Raw genomic sequence first — 23626 nt, 5'->3', positions numbered from 1 at the left:
CACCCGAAGATATATATTCCCCTTGATTTTTAGAGAGCATGGAAGGGAGGAGGAGAGACAGACAGAAACATCGGTGTGAGAGACATCGATTGGTTGCCTCCTGCACGCACCCCAACTGGGGCTGGGGATCGAGCCTGCAACTAAGGTACGTGCCCTTGACCAGAATGGAACCTGCAATCCTTCAGTCTGAGGGCCGACGCTCTAACCACTGAGCAAAACCAGCCAGGGCTCAAACCGCAGCCCACGATAAGGAAAGATGCCTTGAGGCTGGAGGTGACTCCCTCCCCCCCCCGCCCCCCCCCCCCCCCCGTCACTGTCCCTTCCTGCTGGAGAACACCCAGGCCTCAGGGGTACCAGGCAGTCCTGTCTTCTGCCCGGGGTCTCCCACACGGCAGGATCCAAGGCTGGAGGGAGACCCTTTATCTGCTGAGGCCCCTACAACACCCAACGAACTCACCTCCTTTCTAAAGGGGCAGCCGCTGAGCTGGCAGGCTGCCCTGACATGAGGTCAGGCTGCAATGGTGGCCAGGTAATTCCACAAGAAAGAGGCCATTCCTCTCATGACAGTGTTGAGTCCACTTCTCCAGAAAGGAGGTGGCGGACTTGGAGGGAGAAGGTGGGCAGGTGTAGCCACGGCTCCTGCAGCAGGAACCAGCGCTGGGCTGGGAGCACCAGGGCGGCCCTGCTTCAGCACCACGGACAGCCCCTCCGCCATGGCCTGCTTCTCCCGGGAGAAGCCCATCTCTATGGAGGTCGCCGAGGTTGCCACTTACAACAGACACAGTGCCCTTCAGTACAAACACCGACAAGCAGAGGCCGGCCTCTCCTCTTACCTCACTTCCTAATACACTGAAAGGAAGGAGCTGAGTTAACCCAGAAACTAACTCAGCTCCAGAAGAATTTGCAAGAGAAAACCTGGTCAGCAAGACCCAAAGCAGACATAGAAACCGTAACCGTGCGCACACATGCCCAGGTGTCAAGGTAACAACTAACATTAAATGTCAAGAAGACCCCCGTACCCCTCACGTCCTGAGGGTGTGAAGCCACTCTGCGTCCCAGGAACCGTCCCCGTTTCAGCCCCTCTACCCGTCAACTGCCAGGGTGTGTCGTGGAGGCTCACAGGGACGAGATACTGGGCAGTTCTCAGCCCTGAGCCCCAAGCCCCAGGCCCTGCCCCCACCCGCTGGCCATCAGGAGGGGAGAGGAGAGGAGACGGGGAGGGAGAAAGAATGGAGAGGAAAAGCAGACAGAGGGGAGGTGGGATAAAGTCACGAACTTGACATCGTTTCTGGCTCCTCGAGTGGCACTCGGCACCCTCCCTCCTACCTCCTTCCCGTTCGCTTGCTGTTGGTCTGTGAGCTTCCTTTTCTACCGGCACCTGAAGGGCCACCAGTGACCTGAAGCCCAGGACACCTGGGACCAGCTGCTGAGACACCGGCACCCGGGCCCAGTGCTCTGGCCAAGGTGGGACCATCTACAGGTTCCTTACCCATCAGACAGGCTGTGCCGAGGACACATGGTGCCACATGAGGATACTTGATCCTGCTTACCTTCTGGGTCCCAAGCAAGCCCCTTAGTGACACTGTTAAGTCACAAGAGACTGAAAGCCATGCCTCCACAGGGCAAAGCCACTTCCCTTGGGCTTATGTGTTTGTACGGGACTCGGTGAGCCCCGGTCATGATGGCTTCATGGACATTCGCATCTTTGGGAGAAGACTTTATACACCTTCCTTCCAGGTAACAGACGCAGGCTCGTTGGTGAGTGCGTTCGTTAGCCGACCTGCAGGACCAGGTTAGCAGTAATAACAACTTTTGACAGGATGCAACTTACAATGTGAACACTGCTCTTTCATTTGTCACATTATCTGAAATCTCACTTCCTTCTCCACGTTTACCTGGCCCCAGCCAGCGCCATGACTTACGGTGCTTTGCCATAGACACCCACCCGGCCCTGCGGCTTCGCGTAGAGCCTTCCTGGTGGTTTGTGACCGCTCTGCTGGGGGAGAGTAAGGAAGCGTCTAGTTCAGTGACGGCGAACCTATGACACGCATGTCAGAGGTGACACGCGAACTCATTTTTTTGGTTGATTTTTCTTTGTTAAATGGCATTTAAATATATAAAATAAATATCAAAAATATAAATCTTTGTTTTACTATGGTTGCAAATACCAAAAAATTTCTATATGTGACACGGCACCAGAGTTAAGTTAGGGTTTTTCAAAATGCTGACACGCCGAGCTCAAAAGGTTCGCCATTACTGGTCTAGATTATGGTGCGTTCTCACCATTATGCATATCTGAGTAAGGATGAGCTCATTGTGCTATTAGAAACTTAGCTGCTCTCCTCAGGGTTAAGAGCTTCTTTTCGTTCCAATGTCGGAGGTCGCTGCAGGATCCCAAAAGGGAGCTGGGCACTGGTGGGGGACACAGATGGACTCCGGAGTCATGTTGTCATGGTAACTAGAGCCTCCCCCCTGATTTCCGCTCACGCCTGTCCTTTCCTGTGGGTGTTTGAAGAATTCTCCAGATGAAAGAATGTGAAGATAGTAAGCGGAATGCTTGATATAACGAAACCCTCTTGCCTAGTGCCTTCTCTCAGATCTCGCCCACCACCCCATCCCCTACCCCCCGGGTCACCGCAGTGATCGACTTGTATTTTCAGGACATCCCTGCGCTTTCCCTTGAGTCTTACTGTTGGTTTCAGGTGAAGCTCAGGGCTGACTGGCATTTTGATGGTGCTTCTCCCATAGCTCGGTCTGCGATCCCCTTCGGGGTGACCTCAGGCCTCGGTGGAGTCGGGCTTTGGGAATCTGCAAGCTTATGTCACGTTCTTTCTAAAGAAACGTGTTTGCAAAAAAAAGGCAGGAAGACATCTGGAAGGGCCTCATCTACTTTCCCACCGTCTCTCTAAGCAAAACTCGGGGATGACAGAGCAGCCTGGGTGCCGGGTGCACGGGGGGCGTTTCTCCTCCCGCTCCGGATACCCGGCCAGCTGCCTGGCGCCACGTCCCAGGGACAGGCCAACAAGGGGTTAAACGGCATTGATGCTCATGCTGGATTACAATCGGGACTATTCCAGTCTCCAGGGTCCATTTGGCTGATTCCAGGCTTTCTCTCTTTCAAAATAAAATAGAGAAAATGCAGAGATGAGCCGGAGCAGTCCCTTCATTTGCATCCACGTGACCATGTCCTGATCTCTGCTCAGTCGGCCTGCGTGTCCGTGTCCGGGGTGCCCTCGTGTGTAGGACAACCTTCCGAGAGAAGACATCGCTGGCGTATCAGGCGAGGCCGGCGGGATACAGAGGCCCCGTCGGTTGGACAGGTGGGATGACGAACCATGTCCCGTCCTGTGATCTCGAGCTCATCTCCCTGCGATGGCCTTTCTCTGAAGTCAGTTAAGCCACGTGGAGCTTAACATGGGATCTGACGTCAAGGTCAGGATGAGCCACTCATGCTCTCCCCTTCCAGCCGTGGCCCTGCCCCCAGCCAGTGTCCTTCCCAACGCCCTGGGGCTAATGCCATGGTCCTAGGGGGAACCGCGGTCCTAGAGGCCCGGGGATGCATCATTGCCACCCAGTCCCGCTATTCACCGCGATGGCGCCTTGGTGCCGCCCGATGGGCTGCCGACCAGCATGCCCACGGCTCTGACCCCTCATTACCTCACTGACTGGGTCTGGGAGGCCTCCCCCTGCACGTGGGTGGCAGTAAAGGTGAGTTAGTGGCTTTGGACTGGGTTCCGGGCAGCCCAGTAGCGGGGAGGAGTCACAGCGAGGGGGCGGGGGAGAGAAGCTGCAGAATACCCTGAGGTCGCTCCGGGCACCGGGGACTCCGGCTGCACCTCCCCTCGCGGCTCCTTGACTGAGGCGGCTGCGTGCCTCCCCTGCCCGTGTTCACCCCGGCGCTCAGCCCCGAAGGCCCTTCCCCGTAATGTCTTTGTGGGAGCTCGCCCACACCCAGCACAATCCACGGGCCCAGGAAAAACGGGGGAACAGTCCCAGCCACTCCTGGGGACCCAAGTGCCAGGAAATCACCCGCCTTTCCTCCCCTTCTTTATTGTAGGAAACAGGCACAACATAAATGCCCTGTTTTAACACTGTCCGTGTTTGGTTCCCTGAGTGACTTTCAGGTGCGGACACGCCACCTTCTGTCTTCCATTCCCCTGCCCGAGGGCACGGCACTGTGCCCGCCCGCCCGTTCTAGGGCAGCTGCTGTGAGCGTGGGTGCCCACATACCTGGTCGAGGTGCTGCTTCCGTTGTTTTGGGTGGGCACCCAGGAGGGGAGCTGCTGGGTAACAGGGCGATTCTCGTCCGGCGCTTTGAGGCACTGCCACGTGATTGTACATCGCAAGCCTCTGACATTCTCAGCGCCAAGCACAGGGATCCGCGTCCCACCTCCCTGCTGACACTTCCTCTCTCTGTTTACAACAGTCTTCCTAACGGATGGGAAGTGGTCTTCATTGTGGTTTTATTGGTACTTCTCTCACGACGGGGTGCCTCTTTTCACGTGATTATTGGCTATTTTGTACATCTTCTTTGGAGAAATGTCTATTCAAGTCCTTTGTCCATTTTCTGTTGTTAATCCTTACCAGAGGATATTTTTTCCATTGATTTTTAGGGAGAGTGGAAGAGAGAGGGAAAGACAGAAAAATCGATGTGAGAGAGACTCATTGATTGGTTGCCTCCTGCATGAGCCCCGACCAGGGTCCGGGCCAGGGAGGAGCCTGCAACCAAGGTACGTGCCCTTGACTGGAATTGAACCTGGGACCCTTTGGTCTGCAGGCCAATGCTCTATCCACTGAGCCAAACTGGCCAGGGCCTTTGTCCATTTTTTAATTGAACTGAATTTGATGATTGTTGTTGAACTGTAGGAATTCTTCATATATCCTGGAAATGAATTGTATATTCAATATATGATCTGCAAACATTAGCTCACAGTCTGAGGCTTGATTTTCAATCTCTCGATAGTGTCCTTTGATGCCCAAACGTGCCATTTCATCTTTTGGTAACACTTGCAGGGTTTTAGATTTTAACCAGCATTTTGAGCATTTGTGGCCCATGGCCTTCCCCTATTGGCTTTCCTGTGGTAAGCTTGTCCATGGAGTGACCTCAGATCGCCGATGCTCTCGGTGCTGAAGATGCTTGTCCAGCGTGGTCCTTGTTACTTGCTGACCACCAGCCAGTCCGCAGCTGGAAACCTTAAATGACGCTTGTTAAGCACATGTGCCTGCGCTGCCCGGGGATAAACCTCTTTTGAGATCAAGTGTAACCGACTCCAAGGAGGGTAGTGAGGGCAGCTCCGTCAGAGTGCCTTCTGGGCGTCACGTGTGGTTTGAAAAACATGACTTCACGCTCTTCCACAAAGGCACCGATTGGATTGGCTTTTGGCACAAAGACCGGTGTTTAGAGACTAGAAAGAATTTAAGGCAGTGACGTTACAGAGTGGGTTCCGTGACTCGTACAAGTCTGGGGGCAGATGTCGCACGGAGGCCACGTTTCGTTTGTTTAATAACTTACAACGGAGCCCAGGGGATTGTAACGGGCAGTGACACGAAGGAATCGTGCATTTCTTAAAAAAAAAAAAGAATGAAGACAGACTTGCTTCCCAGTGAGGTTTACTTTGCTTGATAAAAAGACAGGCTGCGGCACGTTTGTTCGCATCGTTTACGGCGATAAGTTCAATCCCAAATTCACTTCTTACCTGGGTGACTGTGGGCTCAGAGCCTCATCACTGTTTCCCCTACAAACGCTTCAGTCGTCAATTTCTCAAAATCCCGCCAGTGGCACGGCGTACCCATTAGGAATGGGGGTTGTCTTTCTGTAAATATTTGAACCCACACCTAATGGGCATTTAAGTCTTTCCCAGCTTCCTAACTCCGTAGCTTCCCAAACATCCTCCTTTCTTCGTCCTCATCACAGCCGTTGTTAGAATGAAACCAAGGCTGACCCACTGCCTTGGGCTGGAAGCAGCGCCAGCGCCCGGGCTCGGTCGGTCTCCCCCACATACGGGCACCCCTTCAGCCTCCCTGAGTGTCCGGAGGACACACACGGCCCCTCGGGTGCACAACCCACAATCTTCAAGGACAGATCACAGGGGCACTCACGCCGAGGCCACCACCAGACCCCTTCAGGCACCTGTGCAACCACAGTCCCCAAAGAGGAGGCAGCAGAACCGTCAGCATGTGAGTCAACGTGGCCACGGCAGGCAGGGCCGTCTGCGAGGACCGGCGTTCCTCACACAGACCACGTGGGTCCGGAGGGCTTCAGTGCAAACCGTTTGGTCCCAGCAGGTGTGTGGGTTCCGAGGGCTGTCGGCCAGTTTGTGGGGTCCAGCTCAGTCCCTTCGGCGTGAGGAAAAGATGTTCTGAAAGGCAACAGGTCCAAGCAGAGGAAGCTGCTCCCTGCTAGGTGGGGCCTGGGAGGGTCTCATGGCAAAACCAGAAGGCGCCCATCCTCAGTCCTTCGCACTAGCAAGCATCCACGTGGGTGGCTCACCCAGCAGGCGGTGGTAGGGACCTAGGATGGAGGCGGGCCCGCTGCGAGCCCTGGGGTTACCAGCACAGATGAGTCACGGCCCGGCTGCGGAGGGCTTGCCGTTAGTCGAGGCAGAGGTCCTGTTTTGCCCCGAAAGGTCTCAGTTTATGCCTGTTATACTGCATCCTGTCTGATGTATTTTGTCCTGAATCTCCCACTTTTAAAAATAATGTGTTATTATGAAAACTTACAAAAAATAAGAAGGGGAGACGTAGGCAGACCCTCACTGCCTATTTCACGGTCTCGTTGAGCAGCACAGGCAGATGAGCAGTGGACGGGGCTCAGCGTTCCCACCAAATGGAGAAACTTGTGCTGAAGCGCATGGGAGTCGGTTACCGCACACACGCTCCGTAACTGCCGAAACGCAGCTATTTCTGCCCGAGAAATACAAGCTGTCGTCAAAATCTGCCCCGTCTATACAGAGTGAGAGCGACTGGCCACGAAGTTCTGTGATGAAGCTCACGGGACATGAAAACCACGCCACTCAGGGAGCGAGCGGGTCTCTTGCTGTCTGTCACCAGTTGGGTTTGAGAAATATTTGAGACTTTAAAACCAGTTTAAATGACATAAAATTAAAAACCGACAGATGACAGTCTTTAACTTGTTTTTTTTTTTAGATTTTTCACAGAGAAGGAAGCCGTCAACAAAGCCAGACAGCTTTCACTGTAAGACATGGTGTATGAGTCTGCCTGAGTGGCTTACAGACAAGGACTGGAGTGTTGGAAACCAACTAAATTTTGATTCCATTTTGTTCCAAAGAAGTTGCCAACCCGGAATGAGGTCAAACGCAAACACCTCCGCCTCCGTAGCTTGAACTGAGCTGCAGTTACTAAATGGAACAGAACTGCCGACAGGGAGAGCTACCTGCACCCTGCAGAGGCGGGGGCAACGGGGGAGGGTCAGACACAAACCCACAGGAGAAAAGGGTAACTTGAAATTCCACAATTGTGCTCCTGAAACAGACTTGGGGGAAGATCTTTGGAATTTTTTTTTAAAATATATTTTTATTGATTTCAGAGAGGAAGGGAGAGGGAGAGAGAGATAGAAACCTCAGTGATGAGAGAGAATCATCGATCAGCTGCCTCCTACACACACACACAACCGGGAATCGAACTGTGACCTGGTTCATAGGTCGGCGCTCAACCACTGAGCCACACCAGCCGGGCTGGTCTTTGGAAACTTTAACATAACAGTCTTATGAATTGAGAAACTTGTCCCACTGAAATGAACGTCGGCTGGTTGTGGCGCACATAAATTCTAAATCATTTTCCACCAGACTACGCTAATTCTATCAGGAGAAATAGATCATTTTGTATGTTAACACACATGCACATACATATACACAAATACACAGGTAGGCAGTTAGGTAAACGAAGAAGAAAATGCTGAGGCTCTAAGACAATATCAGAAAAAAATTCTTCTTAAGGAAAATACCATTAACATGTACTGGGTACAGGTGTGGTAAAAACAATAAAAACATACAAAGGCGTCTCAAGAAAAATTATTCTACTTTGTTCTAATGTTCTAACAAACAGTATAAAGACATTTTTAATGTTTTACTTTGATGCACATGGATTTTTTTGTAAGAAGTTATTTTATTGTCCTGGCCAGTTTGCTCAGTGAATAGCGCATTGAACCATGGACTAAAGGGTCCCAGGTTCGATTCTGGTCAAGGGCATGTACCTTGGGTACAGGCTTAGTCCCTGGCCACAGTTTAGGGTGCGTGCAGGAGGCAACCAATTGATGTGTCTCTCTCACATCGATTTTTCTCTGTCTCTCTCCCTCCCTTCTACTCCCTCTAAAAATCAATGGAAAAATATCCTCAGGTGAGGATTAACCAAAAAAATATATATATTTTATTTTTGAAGGTAATTTTTGAACAGAACTATTTTATAAGTCCATTCATATAAATGGATTTGTCAGAATATATTTCAGAAAATTAATAATATTGATGGCTACTTTTCACTCTCAAAAGTATCCAGGTTTGGATAGTAAATTCTGTGGTTCTCTTAGTTATAATTTAGAACAGGGATGAGTACAGAAAAGTAGCACAAAGCAATACAGTAGCCTCCTTAGCTAAGAAGTCCTTCAAGCACCAAGTACAATTAAACATTGTGGGTAAGATATTCTCACAAATCTTATTAAATGCATTGCTGGGCTCGTAAGAGAGTAAGGAATTCTGTGGCCAAAAAATAAATGAATTGGCAACTCAGAGAAGTCAGCAGAACACGGAGGCTTGCTCTTACCCTGAAGCCATTTGCCAAACCAGGTAATATCCGGCTTAATTTCATGGAGCCTTAACGGGCGTGGAAACAGAAGACGGAGCCCACAGCCTGCCCAACGTGAGAATTTTAAGAGAAAATTCCCCTCCACAACCACTCCCCCCGCCCCCCTCACATCTACAAGACACAACTGTCTGGGAATTCAGCCCTGAGCAAAAAAGACAGAAATTATCGCGAGAGTTGGGACCACAGGCCAGATTAATGCAGGTCTGTAGCTTTCATTCTCGATATCTGGGTGGTGCGAAGTATTTCAGGCTGAGGACGTCATGCAGATGGTCCTCAGCTGCTGGAGATGCCAGGCAGCAGGCAGAGCAAACGCGAAGACGAAGGCAAACCCTCGTCACCCATGTCTCACGGAACCGCACACGCGAAAGGCCAGTGAGGTGTGAACACCCCACGGGAATAAACACACGAGAAACAGGCGCCTCGACGAAGACCCAGCCGAGCAGCCGGGGCAGCACAGGCCGAGACGTTCCTACGTAGATCACAGATAAACAGCAGGAAGTTGATGGGCTTGTTTAAGTAAACTAAGATGTCTAAGGAAATAAACAAAACAATATCAGGAATGACCAATTTCTGCTCCTGGCCATGCTGGAAACCAGAAACTAGATGTACTTTCCAGACTAAATAACTAGCAAACGAGAGAGAATATGAGAGAGAACGGGTGTGGAGACGGGAAACAGCAGCAGAGAAAGGCGATGTTGGAGAGAAGGGAGCAGACGGCGCTGAGCGGCGTGCCCGGCTCCTGCCGAAGAGGGAGGCCCGCACCCAGCAGGGCCCTCGCCTCCCGGAGCGGCTGCTCTGCTCCCCCGGCTGCTGTGAACACGGCCCGGGGCCCAGACCTGTGAGGTGGTCCCCGAGCAGAGGCCTGAACCGGGGAGAGTCCGGCTCTGTGGGAAAGGCTTTCAGAGGAACCATCCCACGGCTCTTTTCATTTACAAATTACAGGTCACACGAGTGACTTCGCTGAGGAAAGGACCTTGGGGTTTTGGAAGTCAAACTGCATGATTTTTAAAGGTGGCCTTTCCCCGTCTCCACAGGAGATTGTCAGGTGGGGGCCCCGCTGGTTCCCAGGCTCCCAGCCAGAAGTCCGGCCGGGAGGTTTCCTTTTTGAGAATCCGATCGTCACGGTGGGGAGGGCGCTGGGCTGTGGGTTTGTCCGCGTCCCTGGAGCGGACGGAAGCTAAGTGAACCAGGAGTGAGAGGGCCTGCAAGCCCCTGGGCTTTCACCAAGAGAGGCTCCATCTCGAGTATTCAGGAAGTTCACTGTGAGCGGATGGAGCCCACCCTGCCTCGCCGGGGTGTCCGGGAACCAGGGTGCGTGGCCTTCCAGGTGCAGCTCAGAATGGATGGTCTTGTCAGAGGGGGGCTGCCACCCACATCTGGGGACATGGGTCATGGCAGCCTCGCCTTAGACTCACGCAGTCCTGGGACCTCCTCCCACCAGCCCTCGGGCACCAGCTCCGGAGCCTGCAAGCAGCCTTGTCGCCACGAGGAAGTCTGAGGAACTAACCCTCGTCAACGAACGTGGAGACTTACTGGTTCCAAACAGATCCTAGGCACCTGGAGAGCCGCGGTGACAAATAAGGATCTGCAGCCTGCATTCATCGCCATTTGTTATTGCACAGCAAACACCTTCACAGACACTTCCTGAAACCCTTACCTCTCCCTAGAACAGTGGTTCTCAACCTTGGCTGCACATGAGAATCACCTGGGAATCTTTTTTAAAATCCTGATGTCTGGGCCTCATCCTCCGGAAATTCTGTTTCTTTGTGACTCATGTTGTGGCCCCACCCCAAAACAAAGAAACAGAATTTCTGGAGGATGAGGCCCAGACATCAGGATTTTAAAAAAGATTCCCAGGTGATTCTCATGTGCAGCCAAGGTTGAGAACCACTGCGCTAGAACGTACTTTACAATGTGCCTCGCACCCTCCTGTTTGGAATTCATCCCTCACAGGGGCTGGATGAATCGTCGTAACAACCCGGCAGAGCGGACGTATTTGCTATTTGATTCAGGAAGTACGGCTCTAACCCGGAGCCTCGCCCGCCACACTGAGATGGGCACGTGGCGAAATGGCCGCAACTGATAAAAGCTAAGAACTGCCAACCAGGAAGGAGGACCACCCCCCAGTGAACTTATGGCTTAAAACTGGCAGAGACCCGCTCGATCCAACATGGTGACTGACCCGCCCTGGGCACCCCCAGCCTCACAGTACACTCGCTCTAATACCTGAGCATCCTACCCGACACGCCCCGGCCACGGTGACCGGAAACGGGAAGCCACACGAGGACACAAAACGGCCAGCAGCTCTTCTGAGAATCTCCGCCCCTTCCCCGGAGAGATTCTGATACCCCTCCCCCCAGGGAAGGTCCTGTCCCCCTCCCTCAGTGAAGGAGCCTCAATAAAGGAAGCAAATGGCGTGGAAGGGGCTGCTCAGCTGTGGACCCCCTCCCCCTCTCACTGCTTCACCAGTAAACTCACTCTCACTTGCTCCGCTGGCTCCGGTGGGAATTCCTTCCCGCGGGAAGCCCAGAACACAGCGGTTGCCCACCCTCAGGCCCCCAGAACGCCTGCATCAGCTACACTATGAAAGGGCGCCCGGTGTACTCGTCGGGAAGGGGTTCTGACAGCCACAAAGCAGGTCTCGTGGCCCAGAGGCGCCTCCAGGTCTGAGGCTGCCATCACAGCGGTGGAGGCGATGTCTGACTCGTGTCTGCGCCGCAGGAAGTGGCGTTAGAGCAGGTTGGTTCGATTCAAATTAGTGCAAGACAAGAAGGCGCCTGAAGAAAACCCCTCCGTCGTTACCCTGATGAGCTCGTCCTGCAGGAGAGAGAGTGAGTGAGCAAATAAACAAAACTCGACACCAGTGGCTACAACAAGCCCCACAGAACGACGGGTTAGAGCCGGGACATGACTGTCCTGGAGCGGAAAGCAGAGGAGCAAGGAGAGCAGGTACGGCTCGAAGAGGAAGCCGTGAGAAATACTAGGGAGCAGGCAGGAATGCGAGGGTTTTTAGTGTTAGGAAACCGATGAATGCAATTCGCCGCATTAAAGGACGGAAGGAGGGAAACCACGTGATCCTCTCATTAGATGCAGAAATGGGCTCCACAGAATTCAACAATCAGGTTTTTAAAATCTCTTAGCCATTCGTCAACAGAAGAACAAGTACCTGTGATAGTCTTCCCACAATGGGAAGTGATGATCAATGGGAATTAATCAACATCCATCTGGCGTCAAAAATGAAATATCGGTTTTAAAACGCAGGTTACCGAAGGGCCGGGAAGAGAGTGTGATTCCCTTTACGTAAAGGCCAAAAACAGACAAAACTAAACAACGTATTTTAGGGGCATAAACGGAGGTGGTAAAACCGGAAAGGAAGCCAGCGGCCTGTAAACACACAATCAGCAGGTGGCCCCCGGGAAGGCAGAGCCACAGGCCTCGAAGACACTGAGGTGTCCCAGGTGCTCACCTGGGGGTGGGCAGGTAGGGAGTCGATTTGCTACCTTCACCCTGGGCAGCGGCGTCTCTATCTGTATCTGCGACACGTTCACAACACACATGTAAGAGAAGAGGGAAGGCGCTCACTCAGGGGGAACCAGGACAGCCCTGGGGCGCGTGTTCTGGTCGCCATCACTGAAGGACACGGAGGAGCAGACCATGGCCGTCTGCGTGAGTGGCATCTCCTTCAAGCAGGAGGGTGTGAGCGGGGAGGGATCAGGAGGCTGGGCCCCGTCTCCTGGTCAGACGGTGGGTGGGGCCTACATTCTGAAGCATTTCATGGGCCCTGAAAGGGTTTGAACCTGTCCTGTAACCAGCAACGCGCCCCTGCAGGGTGTAGGGAAGGGGACATGGGATTGCATTTTCAAAGGGCATCCTGGCCGCCCTGTGGAGGGCGCGAAACCACAATAGTCTCTGCTTCACCCAAAAGAAACAACAGAAGCGGCTACGGCGCTCTCCCATGGGGAAGAGAGCAGGGCAGGAGCTTTAAAATGCTCGCAATACACAGGGCAATCGCAGTGAGTCCTCGCGAGGGGATTCATGCTCGGGGAGGGCGGGGTTCCTGGGAGACATGAGGCCGGGGAAGGGCTTTGAGGGAAGGGCTGGCCTGGGCCTCAGGACAGGACTGTTCAACACGCATGTCAGGGCGCAGCCAGGAGACGCATGCGCGTAACGGGGCCTCCAACCCCTTCCTTCACTCAAACCGGGAACCCCCGACAGTTCTGACCGACTTCGCTGGTAGGATGAGAAAGAGTGATAAGGACAAACAAAAGTAACCAGCGATTGTTGGGGTTGTCGCCCCAAAGACATGACTATCGTAAAGTCTCTGCAGCCCCCGGCTCTTCAAACCGGTACCCCCGTTCACCGTCAGCGTCTCCATCTCTTCAGCTCTCTACTGAGTCAAAATGAAACCCAGCTCAGCTTTAGCTAGAGAATTACCAGGTACGCTAGGCAACTTGGTGCACCGTAGCTGCTGCACGGATAGGACTGTCTGACAATTGTGCAATGACACATGAAATGAATTAGCACCTCATTTGCGTGGCCCCAAAAATCTATTCATGCTCAATTGAGCCCGACCCAGTTGTGAAGCAGGTGAGAGTTTATGGCTGAATGCTCCCACGAACGCTCTATTAACGTTCACGGCGGTTTTTTAATGAATTAAGCCCCGACTCATTTGTACGCACCATCCCCTCGGCGGCCTCGCTGTGCCTAAGCAGGCTCTCCCGGAGCAGCCGGAGCCCCCGGGGGCCCTGACCCCGGCCTCCCTCCCCTGTGGCTGTTCTCCTCTGGTAGCAACAGGACTTGCGAGACGATGATTGGTTATCGTCAAAGATAACACTCAGCGATGATTGGTTATCGTCAAAGATAACACTCAGCTACCTCCTCGGACTTGCACCTGGCCCAGGAGCTACATCATCCCAGCCAATGGCAGGCCAGCTGTGGAGGGCTCCGCGGTTAAAGGATGGACTGTGGGCGTTTGGAAAACACGGACGAGCGAGGATGGAGCAGGAGCGGAGGGGAGGCGGAGAGGCATCAGAATCAGCAGCTCCGTGCGGCCGGCCTAGCTGCCGCCGCTGACTCCATCAGCCTTCCCTGGGCCTCTGTCCTCGGGGTGGCAGCCCTGGTGCTCACCTGTCACCAGGGTCACCAGGCGTCAGACTTGGTTGTCATGTCTGCATCTCCGCTGGACGGCAAGTCCTCCCAGAGTGGGTCAGACTGCGTTACTCTCCATTCCACCTCAGGGCCGTGAGCACACGCAGGCGTCCCAGCAGCATTTTTGAATGAATGAATGAATGAATGAGGGAATGAATTACCGAATTGGTAAAGGAACAGGAATTTTGCTCTGTGTCTCCCAAAGTAGTTCCCGGATACGTTCGCTATCCTCTGTCAGACCTGCAACAAACCAGCCGCTTACACTCCCAGCCAGGGCCGCCGGCTGATGAGAACGGCACCACGCGCCACGAATCATGGAGTTGAACGCCTGTGTCACTTGGGGCTGAAGCACAAGGTTGTCAGCCGTGAAAATCAACGGGAAAGAGAACCCTTCTCCCCAAGCCCAGCCCGGCCCAGGCTGCCTCAGAGCGGGCCTCGCCCTGCCTGCTGAGCCAAAGTACCTGGTTAGCACTTACAGGCCAAATCATGAAAAAGTCGTATCTTAAGTACCTGAATCGAGCGCTAGTCCGCGGGGTACGCAGATAGGACTGGGGGAGCAGCAGCGTCTGCCCCACGGCGCTCACCCTGCCCATGGGCGGCCTCACTGGGGGCCACTGGTGTCTGTGCATCAGGCACACGAGTCCCCGGTGAGACCGCCGACGCCTCGCCTCCAGGGCAGGAACCCCGTCCGCTTGGCCAAGGAGACGGCGCTCTGAGCGTCACGGCGCCGATAAAGACGGGACAGCGCGGGCCAGCCTGGGTCCCTTCCCGAAACCCCGTGAGACCCAGTATTTCCGTCTCAGAGGCTCGTGGCTTTAAGGGGCTGCCACTCACATTGTCCCCACGGTCCCCACGGTGTCCCTGAGGGAGAGGAGGCCGAGGATCAAGCCTACCACGGAGGTACATGCCCTTGACCGGAATCGAACCTGAGACCCGTCAGTCGAGGGCTGACGCTCTAACCACTGAGCAACGCCAGCCAGGGCAAAGCCACCAGCTGGACGCACGCATTTCTGTGGGAGCCCGGCCTGGAGAGCCCCCTCACATCCCAGCGCCAGGCGACTATCTTATCCCGGCCCCGGGGTGGCCGATGTCCTGGAAGCTCCTTATCTCCCCTCTGACAGCCCTGCCATCAGGCTCACCTCCCGCCCATCCCTCCCTCAACTCCCTTGTTCTCGGCCAAACGTCAAGCCACAGACCGGCGATAGCCTCCGCTCTCCTGGCAGATGTCTCCTCTCTCAGGAACGCTTCCAGGAGCCCGCTGGGCACTGCGCAGGGAGGGGGCTCCGAACCCCGTCTTATCAGGAGGCTGTGGGAACGGCCAGCCTCCGGGCTGAGCCCACCCAGCGAGGCAGGGCTGCCACTGCCCCGCCCAGGGGAGCCCGGAGCGCCCTGCGCTTTTCCCCACCAACCGGGGGAGGAAGAGGGGGGGAGGGTAAGGGGGGGCTGAAAGGTCCCCACAGACTCCCAGGCTCTGAGGTGAGGAAGGGGACAGCAATTAAGAAAGAAGAAGAGACTCGGGAACTAGCTGAGTGGCTGAGATCGGCCGCTGGGGTGCCCAGAAGGTGAGGTTCAGCCTGTTGTCCCCCCCTTCCCCCCCAGAGCCCCTGAACACGGGAGCCCACGTCCCGCCTCCCACCTGCTCCCGGGCCCTGCACACACACGCTCTGAGCAAAGAGCCTCAGCGATTCTCACTTTCTCATTTAGTATCTCTTTTTAGATGTTCTTATTGACATCAGAGGAAGGGTGAGGGAGGGAGAGAGAAACATCGATGGTCGCTGCCTTCTGCTCGCCCCACACTGGGGATGGAGCCCGCAACCTGTCCTGTGCCCCGACCGGGAATCGAACCGCCACCTCCTGGTTCATAGGTCGACGCTCAACCCCTGAGCCACGCGGCCGGGCCTCACGGCATTTCTGGTCCAGCCCCGTGAGTGGCTCAGGTTCTGAGAGGGAGACTTTTCTCCTCTGTCTCCCCATTTATTCCCACTCTCCTCGCTGCCAGGGTCCAGACCGTCAGCTTAGCCATCACAGAGAAGGGGAGACGGGGAGACCGCCCTGAATGTCACCGGGCCCAGCCGGCCGCCCCCTGGCCCCCCGTTCCCCTCAGCCAGCGACACACACTGAGGGTTTGCAGACACGCGGAACCTGGTCTTGCCTCATGTATGTCAGCAAACGCGGGCTGCACCCCATGGCCCCGCAGACGCCGCGTGAGGACGCGGAGACACACGGGGGACGGTGAAGCGCTGTCACTGCCTGGCTGTGTCCACGTGGACAAGCCCCTCACCCCAGCCTCAGTTTCCCCATCTGTGACACAAGGATGAGCATCACAGGACCCACGTTGTTAAGTAAGTTAAAGGCCCATAAAGAACTCAGAACAGCTCCTGTGCCGGGAGAGAGCCATGACCTGAGCGGTTCGTTCCGGTGATGCTCACGGTCAGCGTAGACAGCCGCCGCCTGAGCTCCTGGGTGCACCGTGCGAACTGCCTGGAGCGCAGGCGAACGCGGACGGTGGATACCGGGGGTGACATTCTCCCCGTCCCTACGACCCAGCAAGTGTATGAGCCAGGAACCTCATCCCCTGGAAGCAAGAGAAAAAGGTCCCACTCCTCCTCCCGCCCTGTTAGTCTCCTCTCCCCGTGGGAGGAGAGGGCCTGCTGGGAGCTGGGAGTGTCCCGGGCACGGACAGCCGGGGGCTGTCTGTCTGTCTGTCTGTCTCCCTGCCGGTCACACACAGTCCTCCACTTGCGCCCCGAGACTCTCCGGGTGAGTGGCTGCTCTGCCGACACCTGCCCACCCCTGAGCCCTGGGGTCCTCGCTGCGGAGGGACAGGCGGGGACCCCCTTCACCTGCCAGGACTGAGCAGACGGGGGTTCGAGTCCCAGTCAGACTCCTGTATCGATCTGCCGGTTGGTTCAGCATCTGCAGAGAAGCGTTTGGTAATCAAGGGAGAAACCTGGGAAAGCGAAAGGCCAGGGAGGAAGGCTTCTGCCCCGAACCGATGGCCCCTGAGCCCAGAGGGACTCGCGCAGGCGACAGGGAACAATGCGCAGTGCGGTTGCTGCCGAGCGGTGAGGGGAGCGGGCCCAGCAGCCGGCCGGCTCCCATTCAGAGGCCAGAGCGTGGCTCTCGGGAACAGAGAGGGTGGCGTGCGGGGTCTGCGTGTCCACCCAGCAGCGAAGGACCCGGGTGGTGACCCCAGCGGGGTCCCCGACGGCCCGTCTCTCCCGGGACGTGGTGGCTCTGTGATGAAGCTGGCAGAAGTCATGCCCGTAGTTCCCTCACGGCCTCCGCTCCCAGGGAAACAAGACCCGCCTCTGGGATTTTCCGTGATTGAATGTGGAGATGCCCTGGACAGGAAGTGCGTGGAGGCAGAGGATGAAGGGAGGGACCACAGGGATGTCTGTGTCCCGACGATGGCCCGGACCCAGTTTCTCCGCATCCTTCCTTACGGCCATTAAAATGTATAAAGATGAGTATTTTTGAAGCAGCCGCACTGAGAATTAGCATTGAGGCCGTTGCTTGGCAACCGGAGACTTTGGTTATTTTATTTCTAAACAGGGAATGCTACAAACTGGGAGCTGGAGTTTGTGCAAATAGCTCCAAATTGACGCTCTCCCTGTAAATCGAGATCATACAGCATCCGCGTGCATGTAAAGGCCGCTAAATGCACCTGTGTGTGTGGGCGTGTCTCATATCACACACACACACGCGCACACACACACCTTACACAGAGCTCTCTCCATTACCTGCCGTCTTATGCAAATCCGAAACACTGATATTCCTTTGCATTTTTCCTGGAAAGTATCTATTTGATCTGATGTTAAGTATAAATGACACACATTAGGTCCTGAGGCTCACGCCTTTCACTCCCACAGAGCCGGAAGCTACATATTGAGGCTGATACCAACCGTGAGCTCCTCCCTCTCCCTCCCTCACTGGCTACCAGGACCTTGGCCGGGTAGCTCAGTTGGTCAGAGCGTCGTCCCCATACGCCAAGGTGGCGGGTTCGATCCCCAGTCAGGGCCCATGCCAGAGGCAACCAATGAATGCAAAGGGAAGTGGCACAGCCCGGCCGGCGGGCGCAGCGGTTGAGAAAGGCACAATGTGACTCCCGGTCGGGGCACAGGCCCGGGTTGTGGGCTCCATCCCCAGTGGGGGGCGTGCAGGAGGCAGCCGGTCAAGATTCTCTCTCATCATTGATGTTTTTCTCTCTCTCGCCCTCTCCCTTCCTCTCTGAAATCAATAAAAATATTTAAAAATAAATAAATGGCCCAACAAATCCGTGTTTCTCTCTCCCTTCCCCTCTCTCTCCCTAAAAATCAATAAATAAAAATTGTAAAAATTAAAGTAACCGGCCCCAGGAGAAAGCAGGACGGGAATGTGTGCTTCCTCAGCGCTGCCCGCGCTCAGCCCCTCCTGCCCTCCGACCGCCCGTCCTGCCTGCACAGGGCGAGGTGAGCGCTACCTGTAAAAAGCCGCCTCTGTGTTAAAGCTGCCATTTCTCCACCATCGCTGACGCGAACGTGCGTTTCCAGGCTGCTGGTGGTGTGGATGACGGCTGGGCCCCGAGGCGGCTATGCCCCCAGAAATGACCTGGGCTCCTGACCCCTCGCCAGGGCTGACAGCCACAGCCCGGCTCCACCCGCTCCTCTGGGGAGACCGGCCCCAGAGAGAAGGGGCAGCAGGAGGGCAGCGACTGAGTCCAACCGACAGGACCAGCTCTGGGTCTCAACCACAGGCCACGCCATAAAGGAGGCACCGAGCACCCCCGCATGGGGCTGCGTGCCCAGCCATGACGCCTGGGGCCGACAGCGCGGCAGGGTCACGGAGGGATGGAGCCTCCATGACCTCCTGCTGCATGCAGGCCAGACGCGTGAAAGTGCCTGTTGCTCAGAACCAGAGTGCGAGCACCTGGCCGGCAAACAAGCAAACAGATGGTTCACTCCTCACCCTCCCCCCAGAGCAGCCGTCGCCAATGGAGGGGCTGCGTCAGGGCCTCAGGTGTCCCGAGGGCAGCTGTGCCTCCTCGGGGTCTGTCCCCCGAGGGACCAAAACCCTATTTTGAGAGAACCGGGTGGTGGTGAAAATGCCCAAGTGTCTGCCCTGGCCGGTGTGGCTCAGTGGATAGAGCCGCGGCCCACAGACTGAAGGGTCTGGGTTCGATTCCGGTCAAGGGCACATACCTCGGTTGCAGACTCGATACCCCACCCTGGTCAGGGTGCGTGCAGGAAGCGACCAATCGATGTCTCTTTCTCATCAATGTTTCTCTCTGTGTCTCTCCCTCCTTCCACTCTCTCTGAAACTCAATGGAAAAATACCCTCGTGTGAGGATCAACAACACAATGTCCGAGTCTGAAGACAGCAGAGACAGGACTTCAGCCACGGCTGGTTTGGCCTGGACAGACCCGTGGGTGGCCCCGCTGGGGACCGGCTCCGGCGCTGGCTTTGGGGACGGGAATCCCTTTATTGCCTCTGCTTACTTTTTCTAATCTAACGGGGAGAGTCTGTTACCTCGGTGCCCGGGAGGTGGGAGGAAGAGCAAATGGCTGTAATGAACGATGGAGGGAGCCTGCCAATGTGCCGCCAAGCCGCTCAGGACTACAGCAGATTTCCCCAGACAGGGGTCCCCAAATTCAGGTCACCTGTGCAGCCTCTCGGTGCAGGACCGACTAGGGGGTGGGAGCCCTGGGTGTCTCTGCCCCCCGGATCCTCTTCTGAAGGGTCTCACCGTGGAGCGCTGACTGATGGCGCGTGGACTGGCCAGCAAGCCTGGGAGACGCGATGGCCAAGCTGGGAACCCATATGCGCCTGCGTCTGTCATTCACAAAGGCGGGGCATCTGCAAAGTCAGCAGCACCCTGGGCACCCGGTGCCGGGCGGGGCGGCGGGGGGGGGGGGGGGGGGCACGGGGACAGCTAAGGGACCCACCTCGCTTCCCGTCCTGCGCACACAACAGAGCAGGGGTCCTCAAACTACGGCCCGAGGGCCACATGCAAATACAAATATTGTATTTGTTCCCATTTTGTTTTTTTACTTCAAAATAAGATATGTGCAGTGTGCATAGGAATTTGTTCATAGTTTTTTTTTAAACTATAGTCTGGCCCTCCAATGGTCTGAGGGACAGTGAACTGGCCCCCTGTTTAACAAGTTTGAGGACCCCTGCAACAGAGTCTGGTCGGGGGTGAGGAGAAGGGACAGGCTATGTGCATGTTCCCGTTAATGTCCCGGAAGCAAGCACAGACCGCGGCTCCGCAGAGCTGCAGGTGACGGGGGAGGGAGCGGGTCCCCCTGTGTGTCGTGGGGGGTGGGGTGGGTCACACACCTGGAGCCTGTTTTCTGCTTTTCTCCTGTGAGTGAGCAGCAGGTAACAGGAAAGGCCCCTCTAAGAGCTGCCTGCGCCTGGAAGGCGTGCAGGATGCTGCGTGACATGGCCATAGAGCCCAACAGAACAGACAGAGGAATCCGGGCCACCCCTCGGGCTGAGCACCCTCCCACGCTGGGCGGAGCAGAGGCAGCTCACGGTCCTCAGAGCTGGACCAGCCGAGCGGACGGCAGCCTGGGCTCGGAACCCCCGTCTCTGCCGCTCTGGGAAGCGGAGCCGTGTGGCCCGCCACGGATGGGCTGGGGGTTTGAGCACATCCCTGCCTGGTCTTCCTGAGCCGCGGAAGAGGGTGGTTTCTCGTTGGTAACCCCTTTGCACACACCGGACTGGATCCAGGCCGCGGCGGAGCATTGGGGACACGGACGCAGCCGGGTGGCCCATGAGGTCCCCAGGAGTCCTGGTGGCTGGGCCAGCGCAGAGGCCGTGGCCGCTCAACACTGCAGTCAGGCCAAGTCTGCACCTGCGCCTGCTTCAGGCCTGGAAACATTGCAATCGCCCTCCCTCAGAGCCAGAGCGCAGGCGCGAGCCAGACAGGCGCCTGCCGAGAACGGAGCCTCACACTTCTCGGCCCTCCCGAGGGACGGGCCGGTCGCTGTGGCTGGCTGGTGTTTAAGTGAACCAAAACCTTGAACTAGCTATAAAAACAACTCATATATATGTATGAGGAGGTGGAGCCCACAACATGGGCATGTGCCCTGACCAGGAATCGAACCATGACCTCCAGTTTCAAAGGTCGATGCTCAACTAGCCAGCGATGCCAGCCGGGCCTAAGACAGTTCTTAATGTTTCCCTACATGTTTATACTAAAGCCCAACTCTAACCAAAAGGAAGTTTCTTCATCTAAAGCAAAAGTAATTGCATGGGCTCATATCCATCCATCCTTCCCAGCATCGATCCAACAAATACTTACTGAAATCATAAAAGCATGTCACTCTGCAGAAACAACGGGGGAGAGAAATAAGTAAAACACTTCATCGGTGACCTCAGAGGGTGGTATCTGGAATTTTATCCGCATCATTATCATTTATGTTACCATAGTAACAGGCACGTTTCCATTTTTAGGGACGAGGAAACCAACTGAGGTCAGTAACTCTCTTTCTAAGGTCTCCACCCGGACAGTACCAAACAGCCTTCCTTTTCCTCTCTTTCCTTCCTTCCTCCTTCCTTCTCTCTCCTCTCTCTATGACAAGTTGAGCATATTCAACTGTAGAAATAATATTGGATGAAACTTCATAAATCTTCAACTTGGATTTTTTTTCTCATAGAAAAGGGCTGGGGGAACCATTTCTAGATTTATCCAAGTAGAATTCCAAATTTCAAGAATCAAAATTGCCGGTTAAGCTCCTCCTGCCAGTCCACAGCGATCCTGGTGGGAATGAGACGGTGCTGGCCTCCACTCAGGGCAGAGGAGCGAGAGGACTCGAGGACGGTCCGAGTCTCAGTCATGGGAATACACTGCCTGCCCCCCACACACACACACACACACAGCAGCACCTCACAGTTGGAGGCTGTTACAGATGGAAACCGTGACCCCAGGTATACTGCTTAACCCTCATGGCAACGACATCAGGCAGGTGTCATTTCCGTTTAAACAGACGAGGACGGCTCCCGATTAGTCTCGTTGGTTTCTGGTCACGGTGTTCTGAATTTTACAAATCCTTTCCCACGCATTGTATCATCCCGAGACACGTCCTCGGATGTACAGCTACAACCCCAGTTCACGCCGAGTGAAGGTTCAGAAAGAGGGAAGGAACCCCCACAGTGGGAAACGCATTTGCACCGACGATGGGTGGTAGACCCCAGCTTTCTAAGCTCTGCTCCGTAGGGTTCTTAGATAAAATACAGGATTCCCACACACCGCCTGCAATTCTGGGCGGCACAATTATACTAAAGGTGATTTGCTGTTTATCTGAAACTTAACTTGGCAGCCAGTAGTGTCATTGGTTAAATCTGGCCGCCCTCGTCCTAAGGGGTGGGCCAGCCCATCATCTGCCCCTTGCTCTCATCACCATGAGACAGGGACATCCGTGCAATGGGTACACACCCGCCAAGGGCCATTGCGACTGGAGACCTCAACTCAGACGCCTTCCTGTTCCCTCTGACTAGAGCAGCCTAAAGCCAGGACGGGGTGGACGTCAGCATTCCCATCGTTGTTGAATTTGGAGGATCACGCATCACACGGCTGTCAGCGAAGGCTGGTTTCTGGCACTGAACTAACACGCGGTCCCGACCGTCCACACCCGCCCGGCACCACACCGGCCCGCCCCCCTCCGCGGGAGCGTCGCTTACTTGTAGGGGATGTGCTTGCTGCCGTTGACGAGGGCCAGGATGACGTTGCCCAGCGCGGACAGGGACAGGCACAGCCCCGCGCTGCCGTCGCGGTTCTTGCTGAGCGCTTTCACACAGCTGCCCAGGTCGATGAGGTGCAGGCGGCTGCGGCCTCCGGACACTGTCGGGGAGAGAGGACCAGAGAAGGGTTAGGGCCTGGCAGACACTCACCTGTCCTTCAGTAGCTGCTCGGGGAATCTGAGGTTTTGGAAAAAGAGAAGAGAAAACAAAAGGTTGACGTTCATGGTCTAGTACGGTGGTCGGCAAACTCATTAGTCAACAGAGCCAAATATCAACGGTACGACGATTGAAATTTCTTTTGAGAGCCAACTTTTTTAAACTTAAACTATATAGGTAGGTACATTGTTATGAACTTAATGAGGGGACTCCTAAGCTGGCCTTTGCTAAAAACATCCTCAATCTGATTGAGGTACGCTCGCTGAGGTCGACCCCTTCCAACTCTCCCATCCACACTCGTCTTGTATACTTGTTTCGTCTATCTCCTTTCATTCATTCTCTCTATATGTCCACCCTCCACTTCTTCTAACGCCACTTCTTCAAAATAGACTTGCCCAGGCCGAAAACCGACTTCTGCGCATGAGCCACAAAGTTTCAATCGCACTGTACGTGCGCGCCCGCACGTGGTATTTTGTGGAAGAGCCACACTCAAGGGGCCAAAGAGCTGCATGTGGCTCATGAGCCGTGGTTTGCCGACCACGGGGCTAGTAGAAAACACAACAAAATCACGCTGGGTGACAAACGCCATGGTTCCCTGACATTCCATCCAGCACACGTCACCGATCTCTAACATGTACCGATTCGTCCTATGAGCGAACGAGGAATGCCTGTGGGTGGGACTGGAGGGGATTGCAGGGAAGGAAATTCCCAGTGAAAGGAGAACAGGTGTGTCCTTGGGCCGCAGGATCCTGGAACTGATCGAGTTGGAACCTGAAGG

The 23626-nt window shown here is 55.2% G+C and overlaps 1 protein-coding gene across 1 annotated transcript in view; it reads right to left on the bottom strand.

The window, feature by feature from the left end:
* LOC138999351 (kinesin-like protein KIF26B) overlaps nucleotides 1-23626 on the bottom strand; it is a 230501-nt gene that overhangs the window by 14455 nt on the left and 192420 nt on the right. The window contains exon 10 of the mRNA XM_070401463.1: nucleotides 22633-22792. Within this exon, the coding sequence (XP_070257564.1) occupies nucleotides 22633-22792 (160 nt within the window). The remainder of the gene's footprint in view (nucleotides 1-22632; nucleotides 22793-23626) is intronic.

This window comes from Myotis yumanensis, unplaced genomic scaffold (assembly GCF_028538775.1).
Source record: "Myotis yumanensis isolate MYYU_CA2020_CCGP unplaced genomic scaffold, mMyoYum1.0.hap1 SCAF_22, whole genome shotgun sequence".
In the NCBI taxonomy this organism is placed as follows: Eukaryota; Metazoa; Chordata; class Mammalia; order Chiroptera; family Vespertilionidae; genus Myotis; species Myotis yumanensis.
The sequence above is the reverse complement of the archived record's forward strand: the minus strand, read 5'-3'. Positions and strand labels throughout refer to the sequence as shown.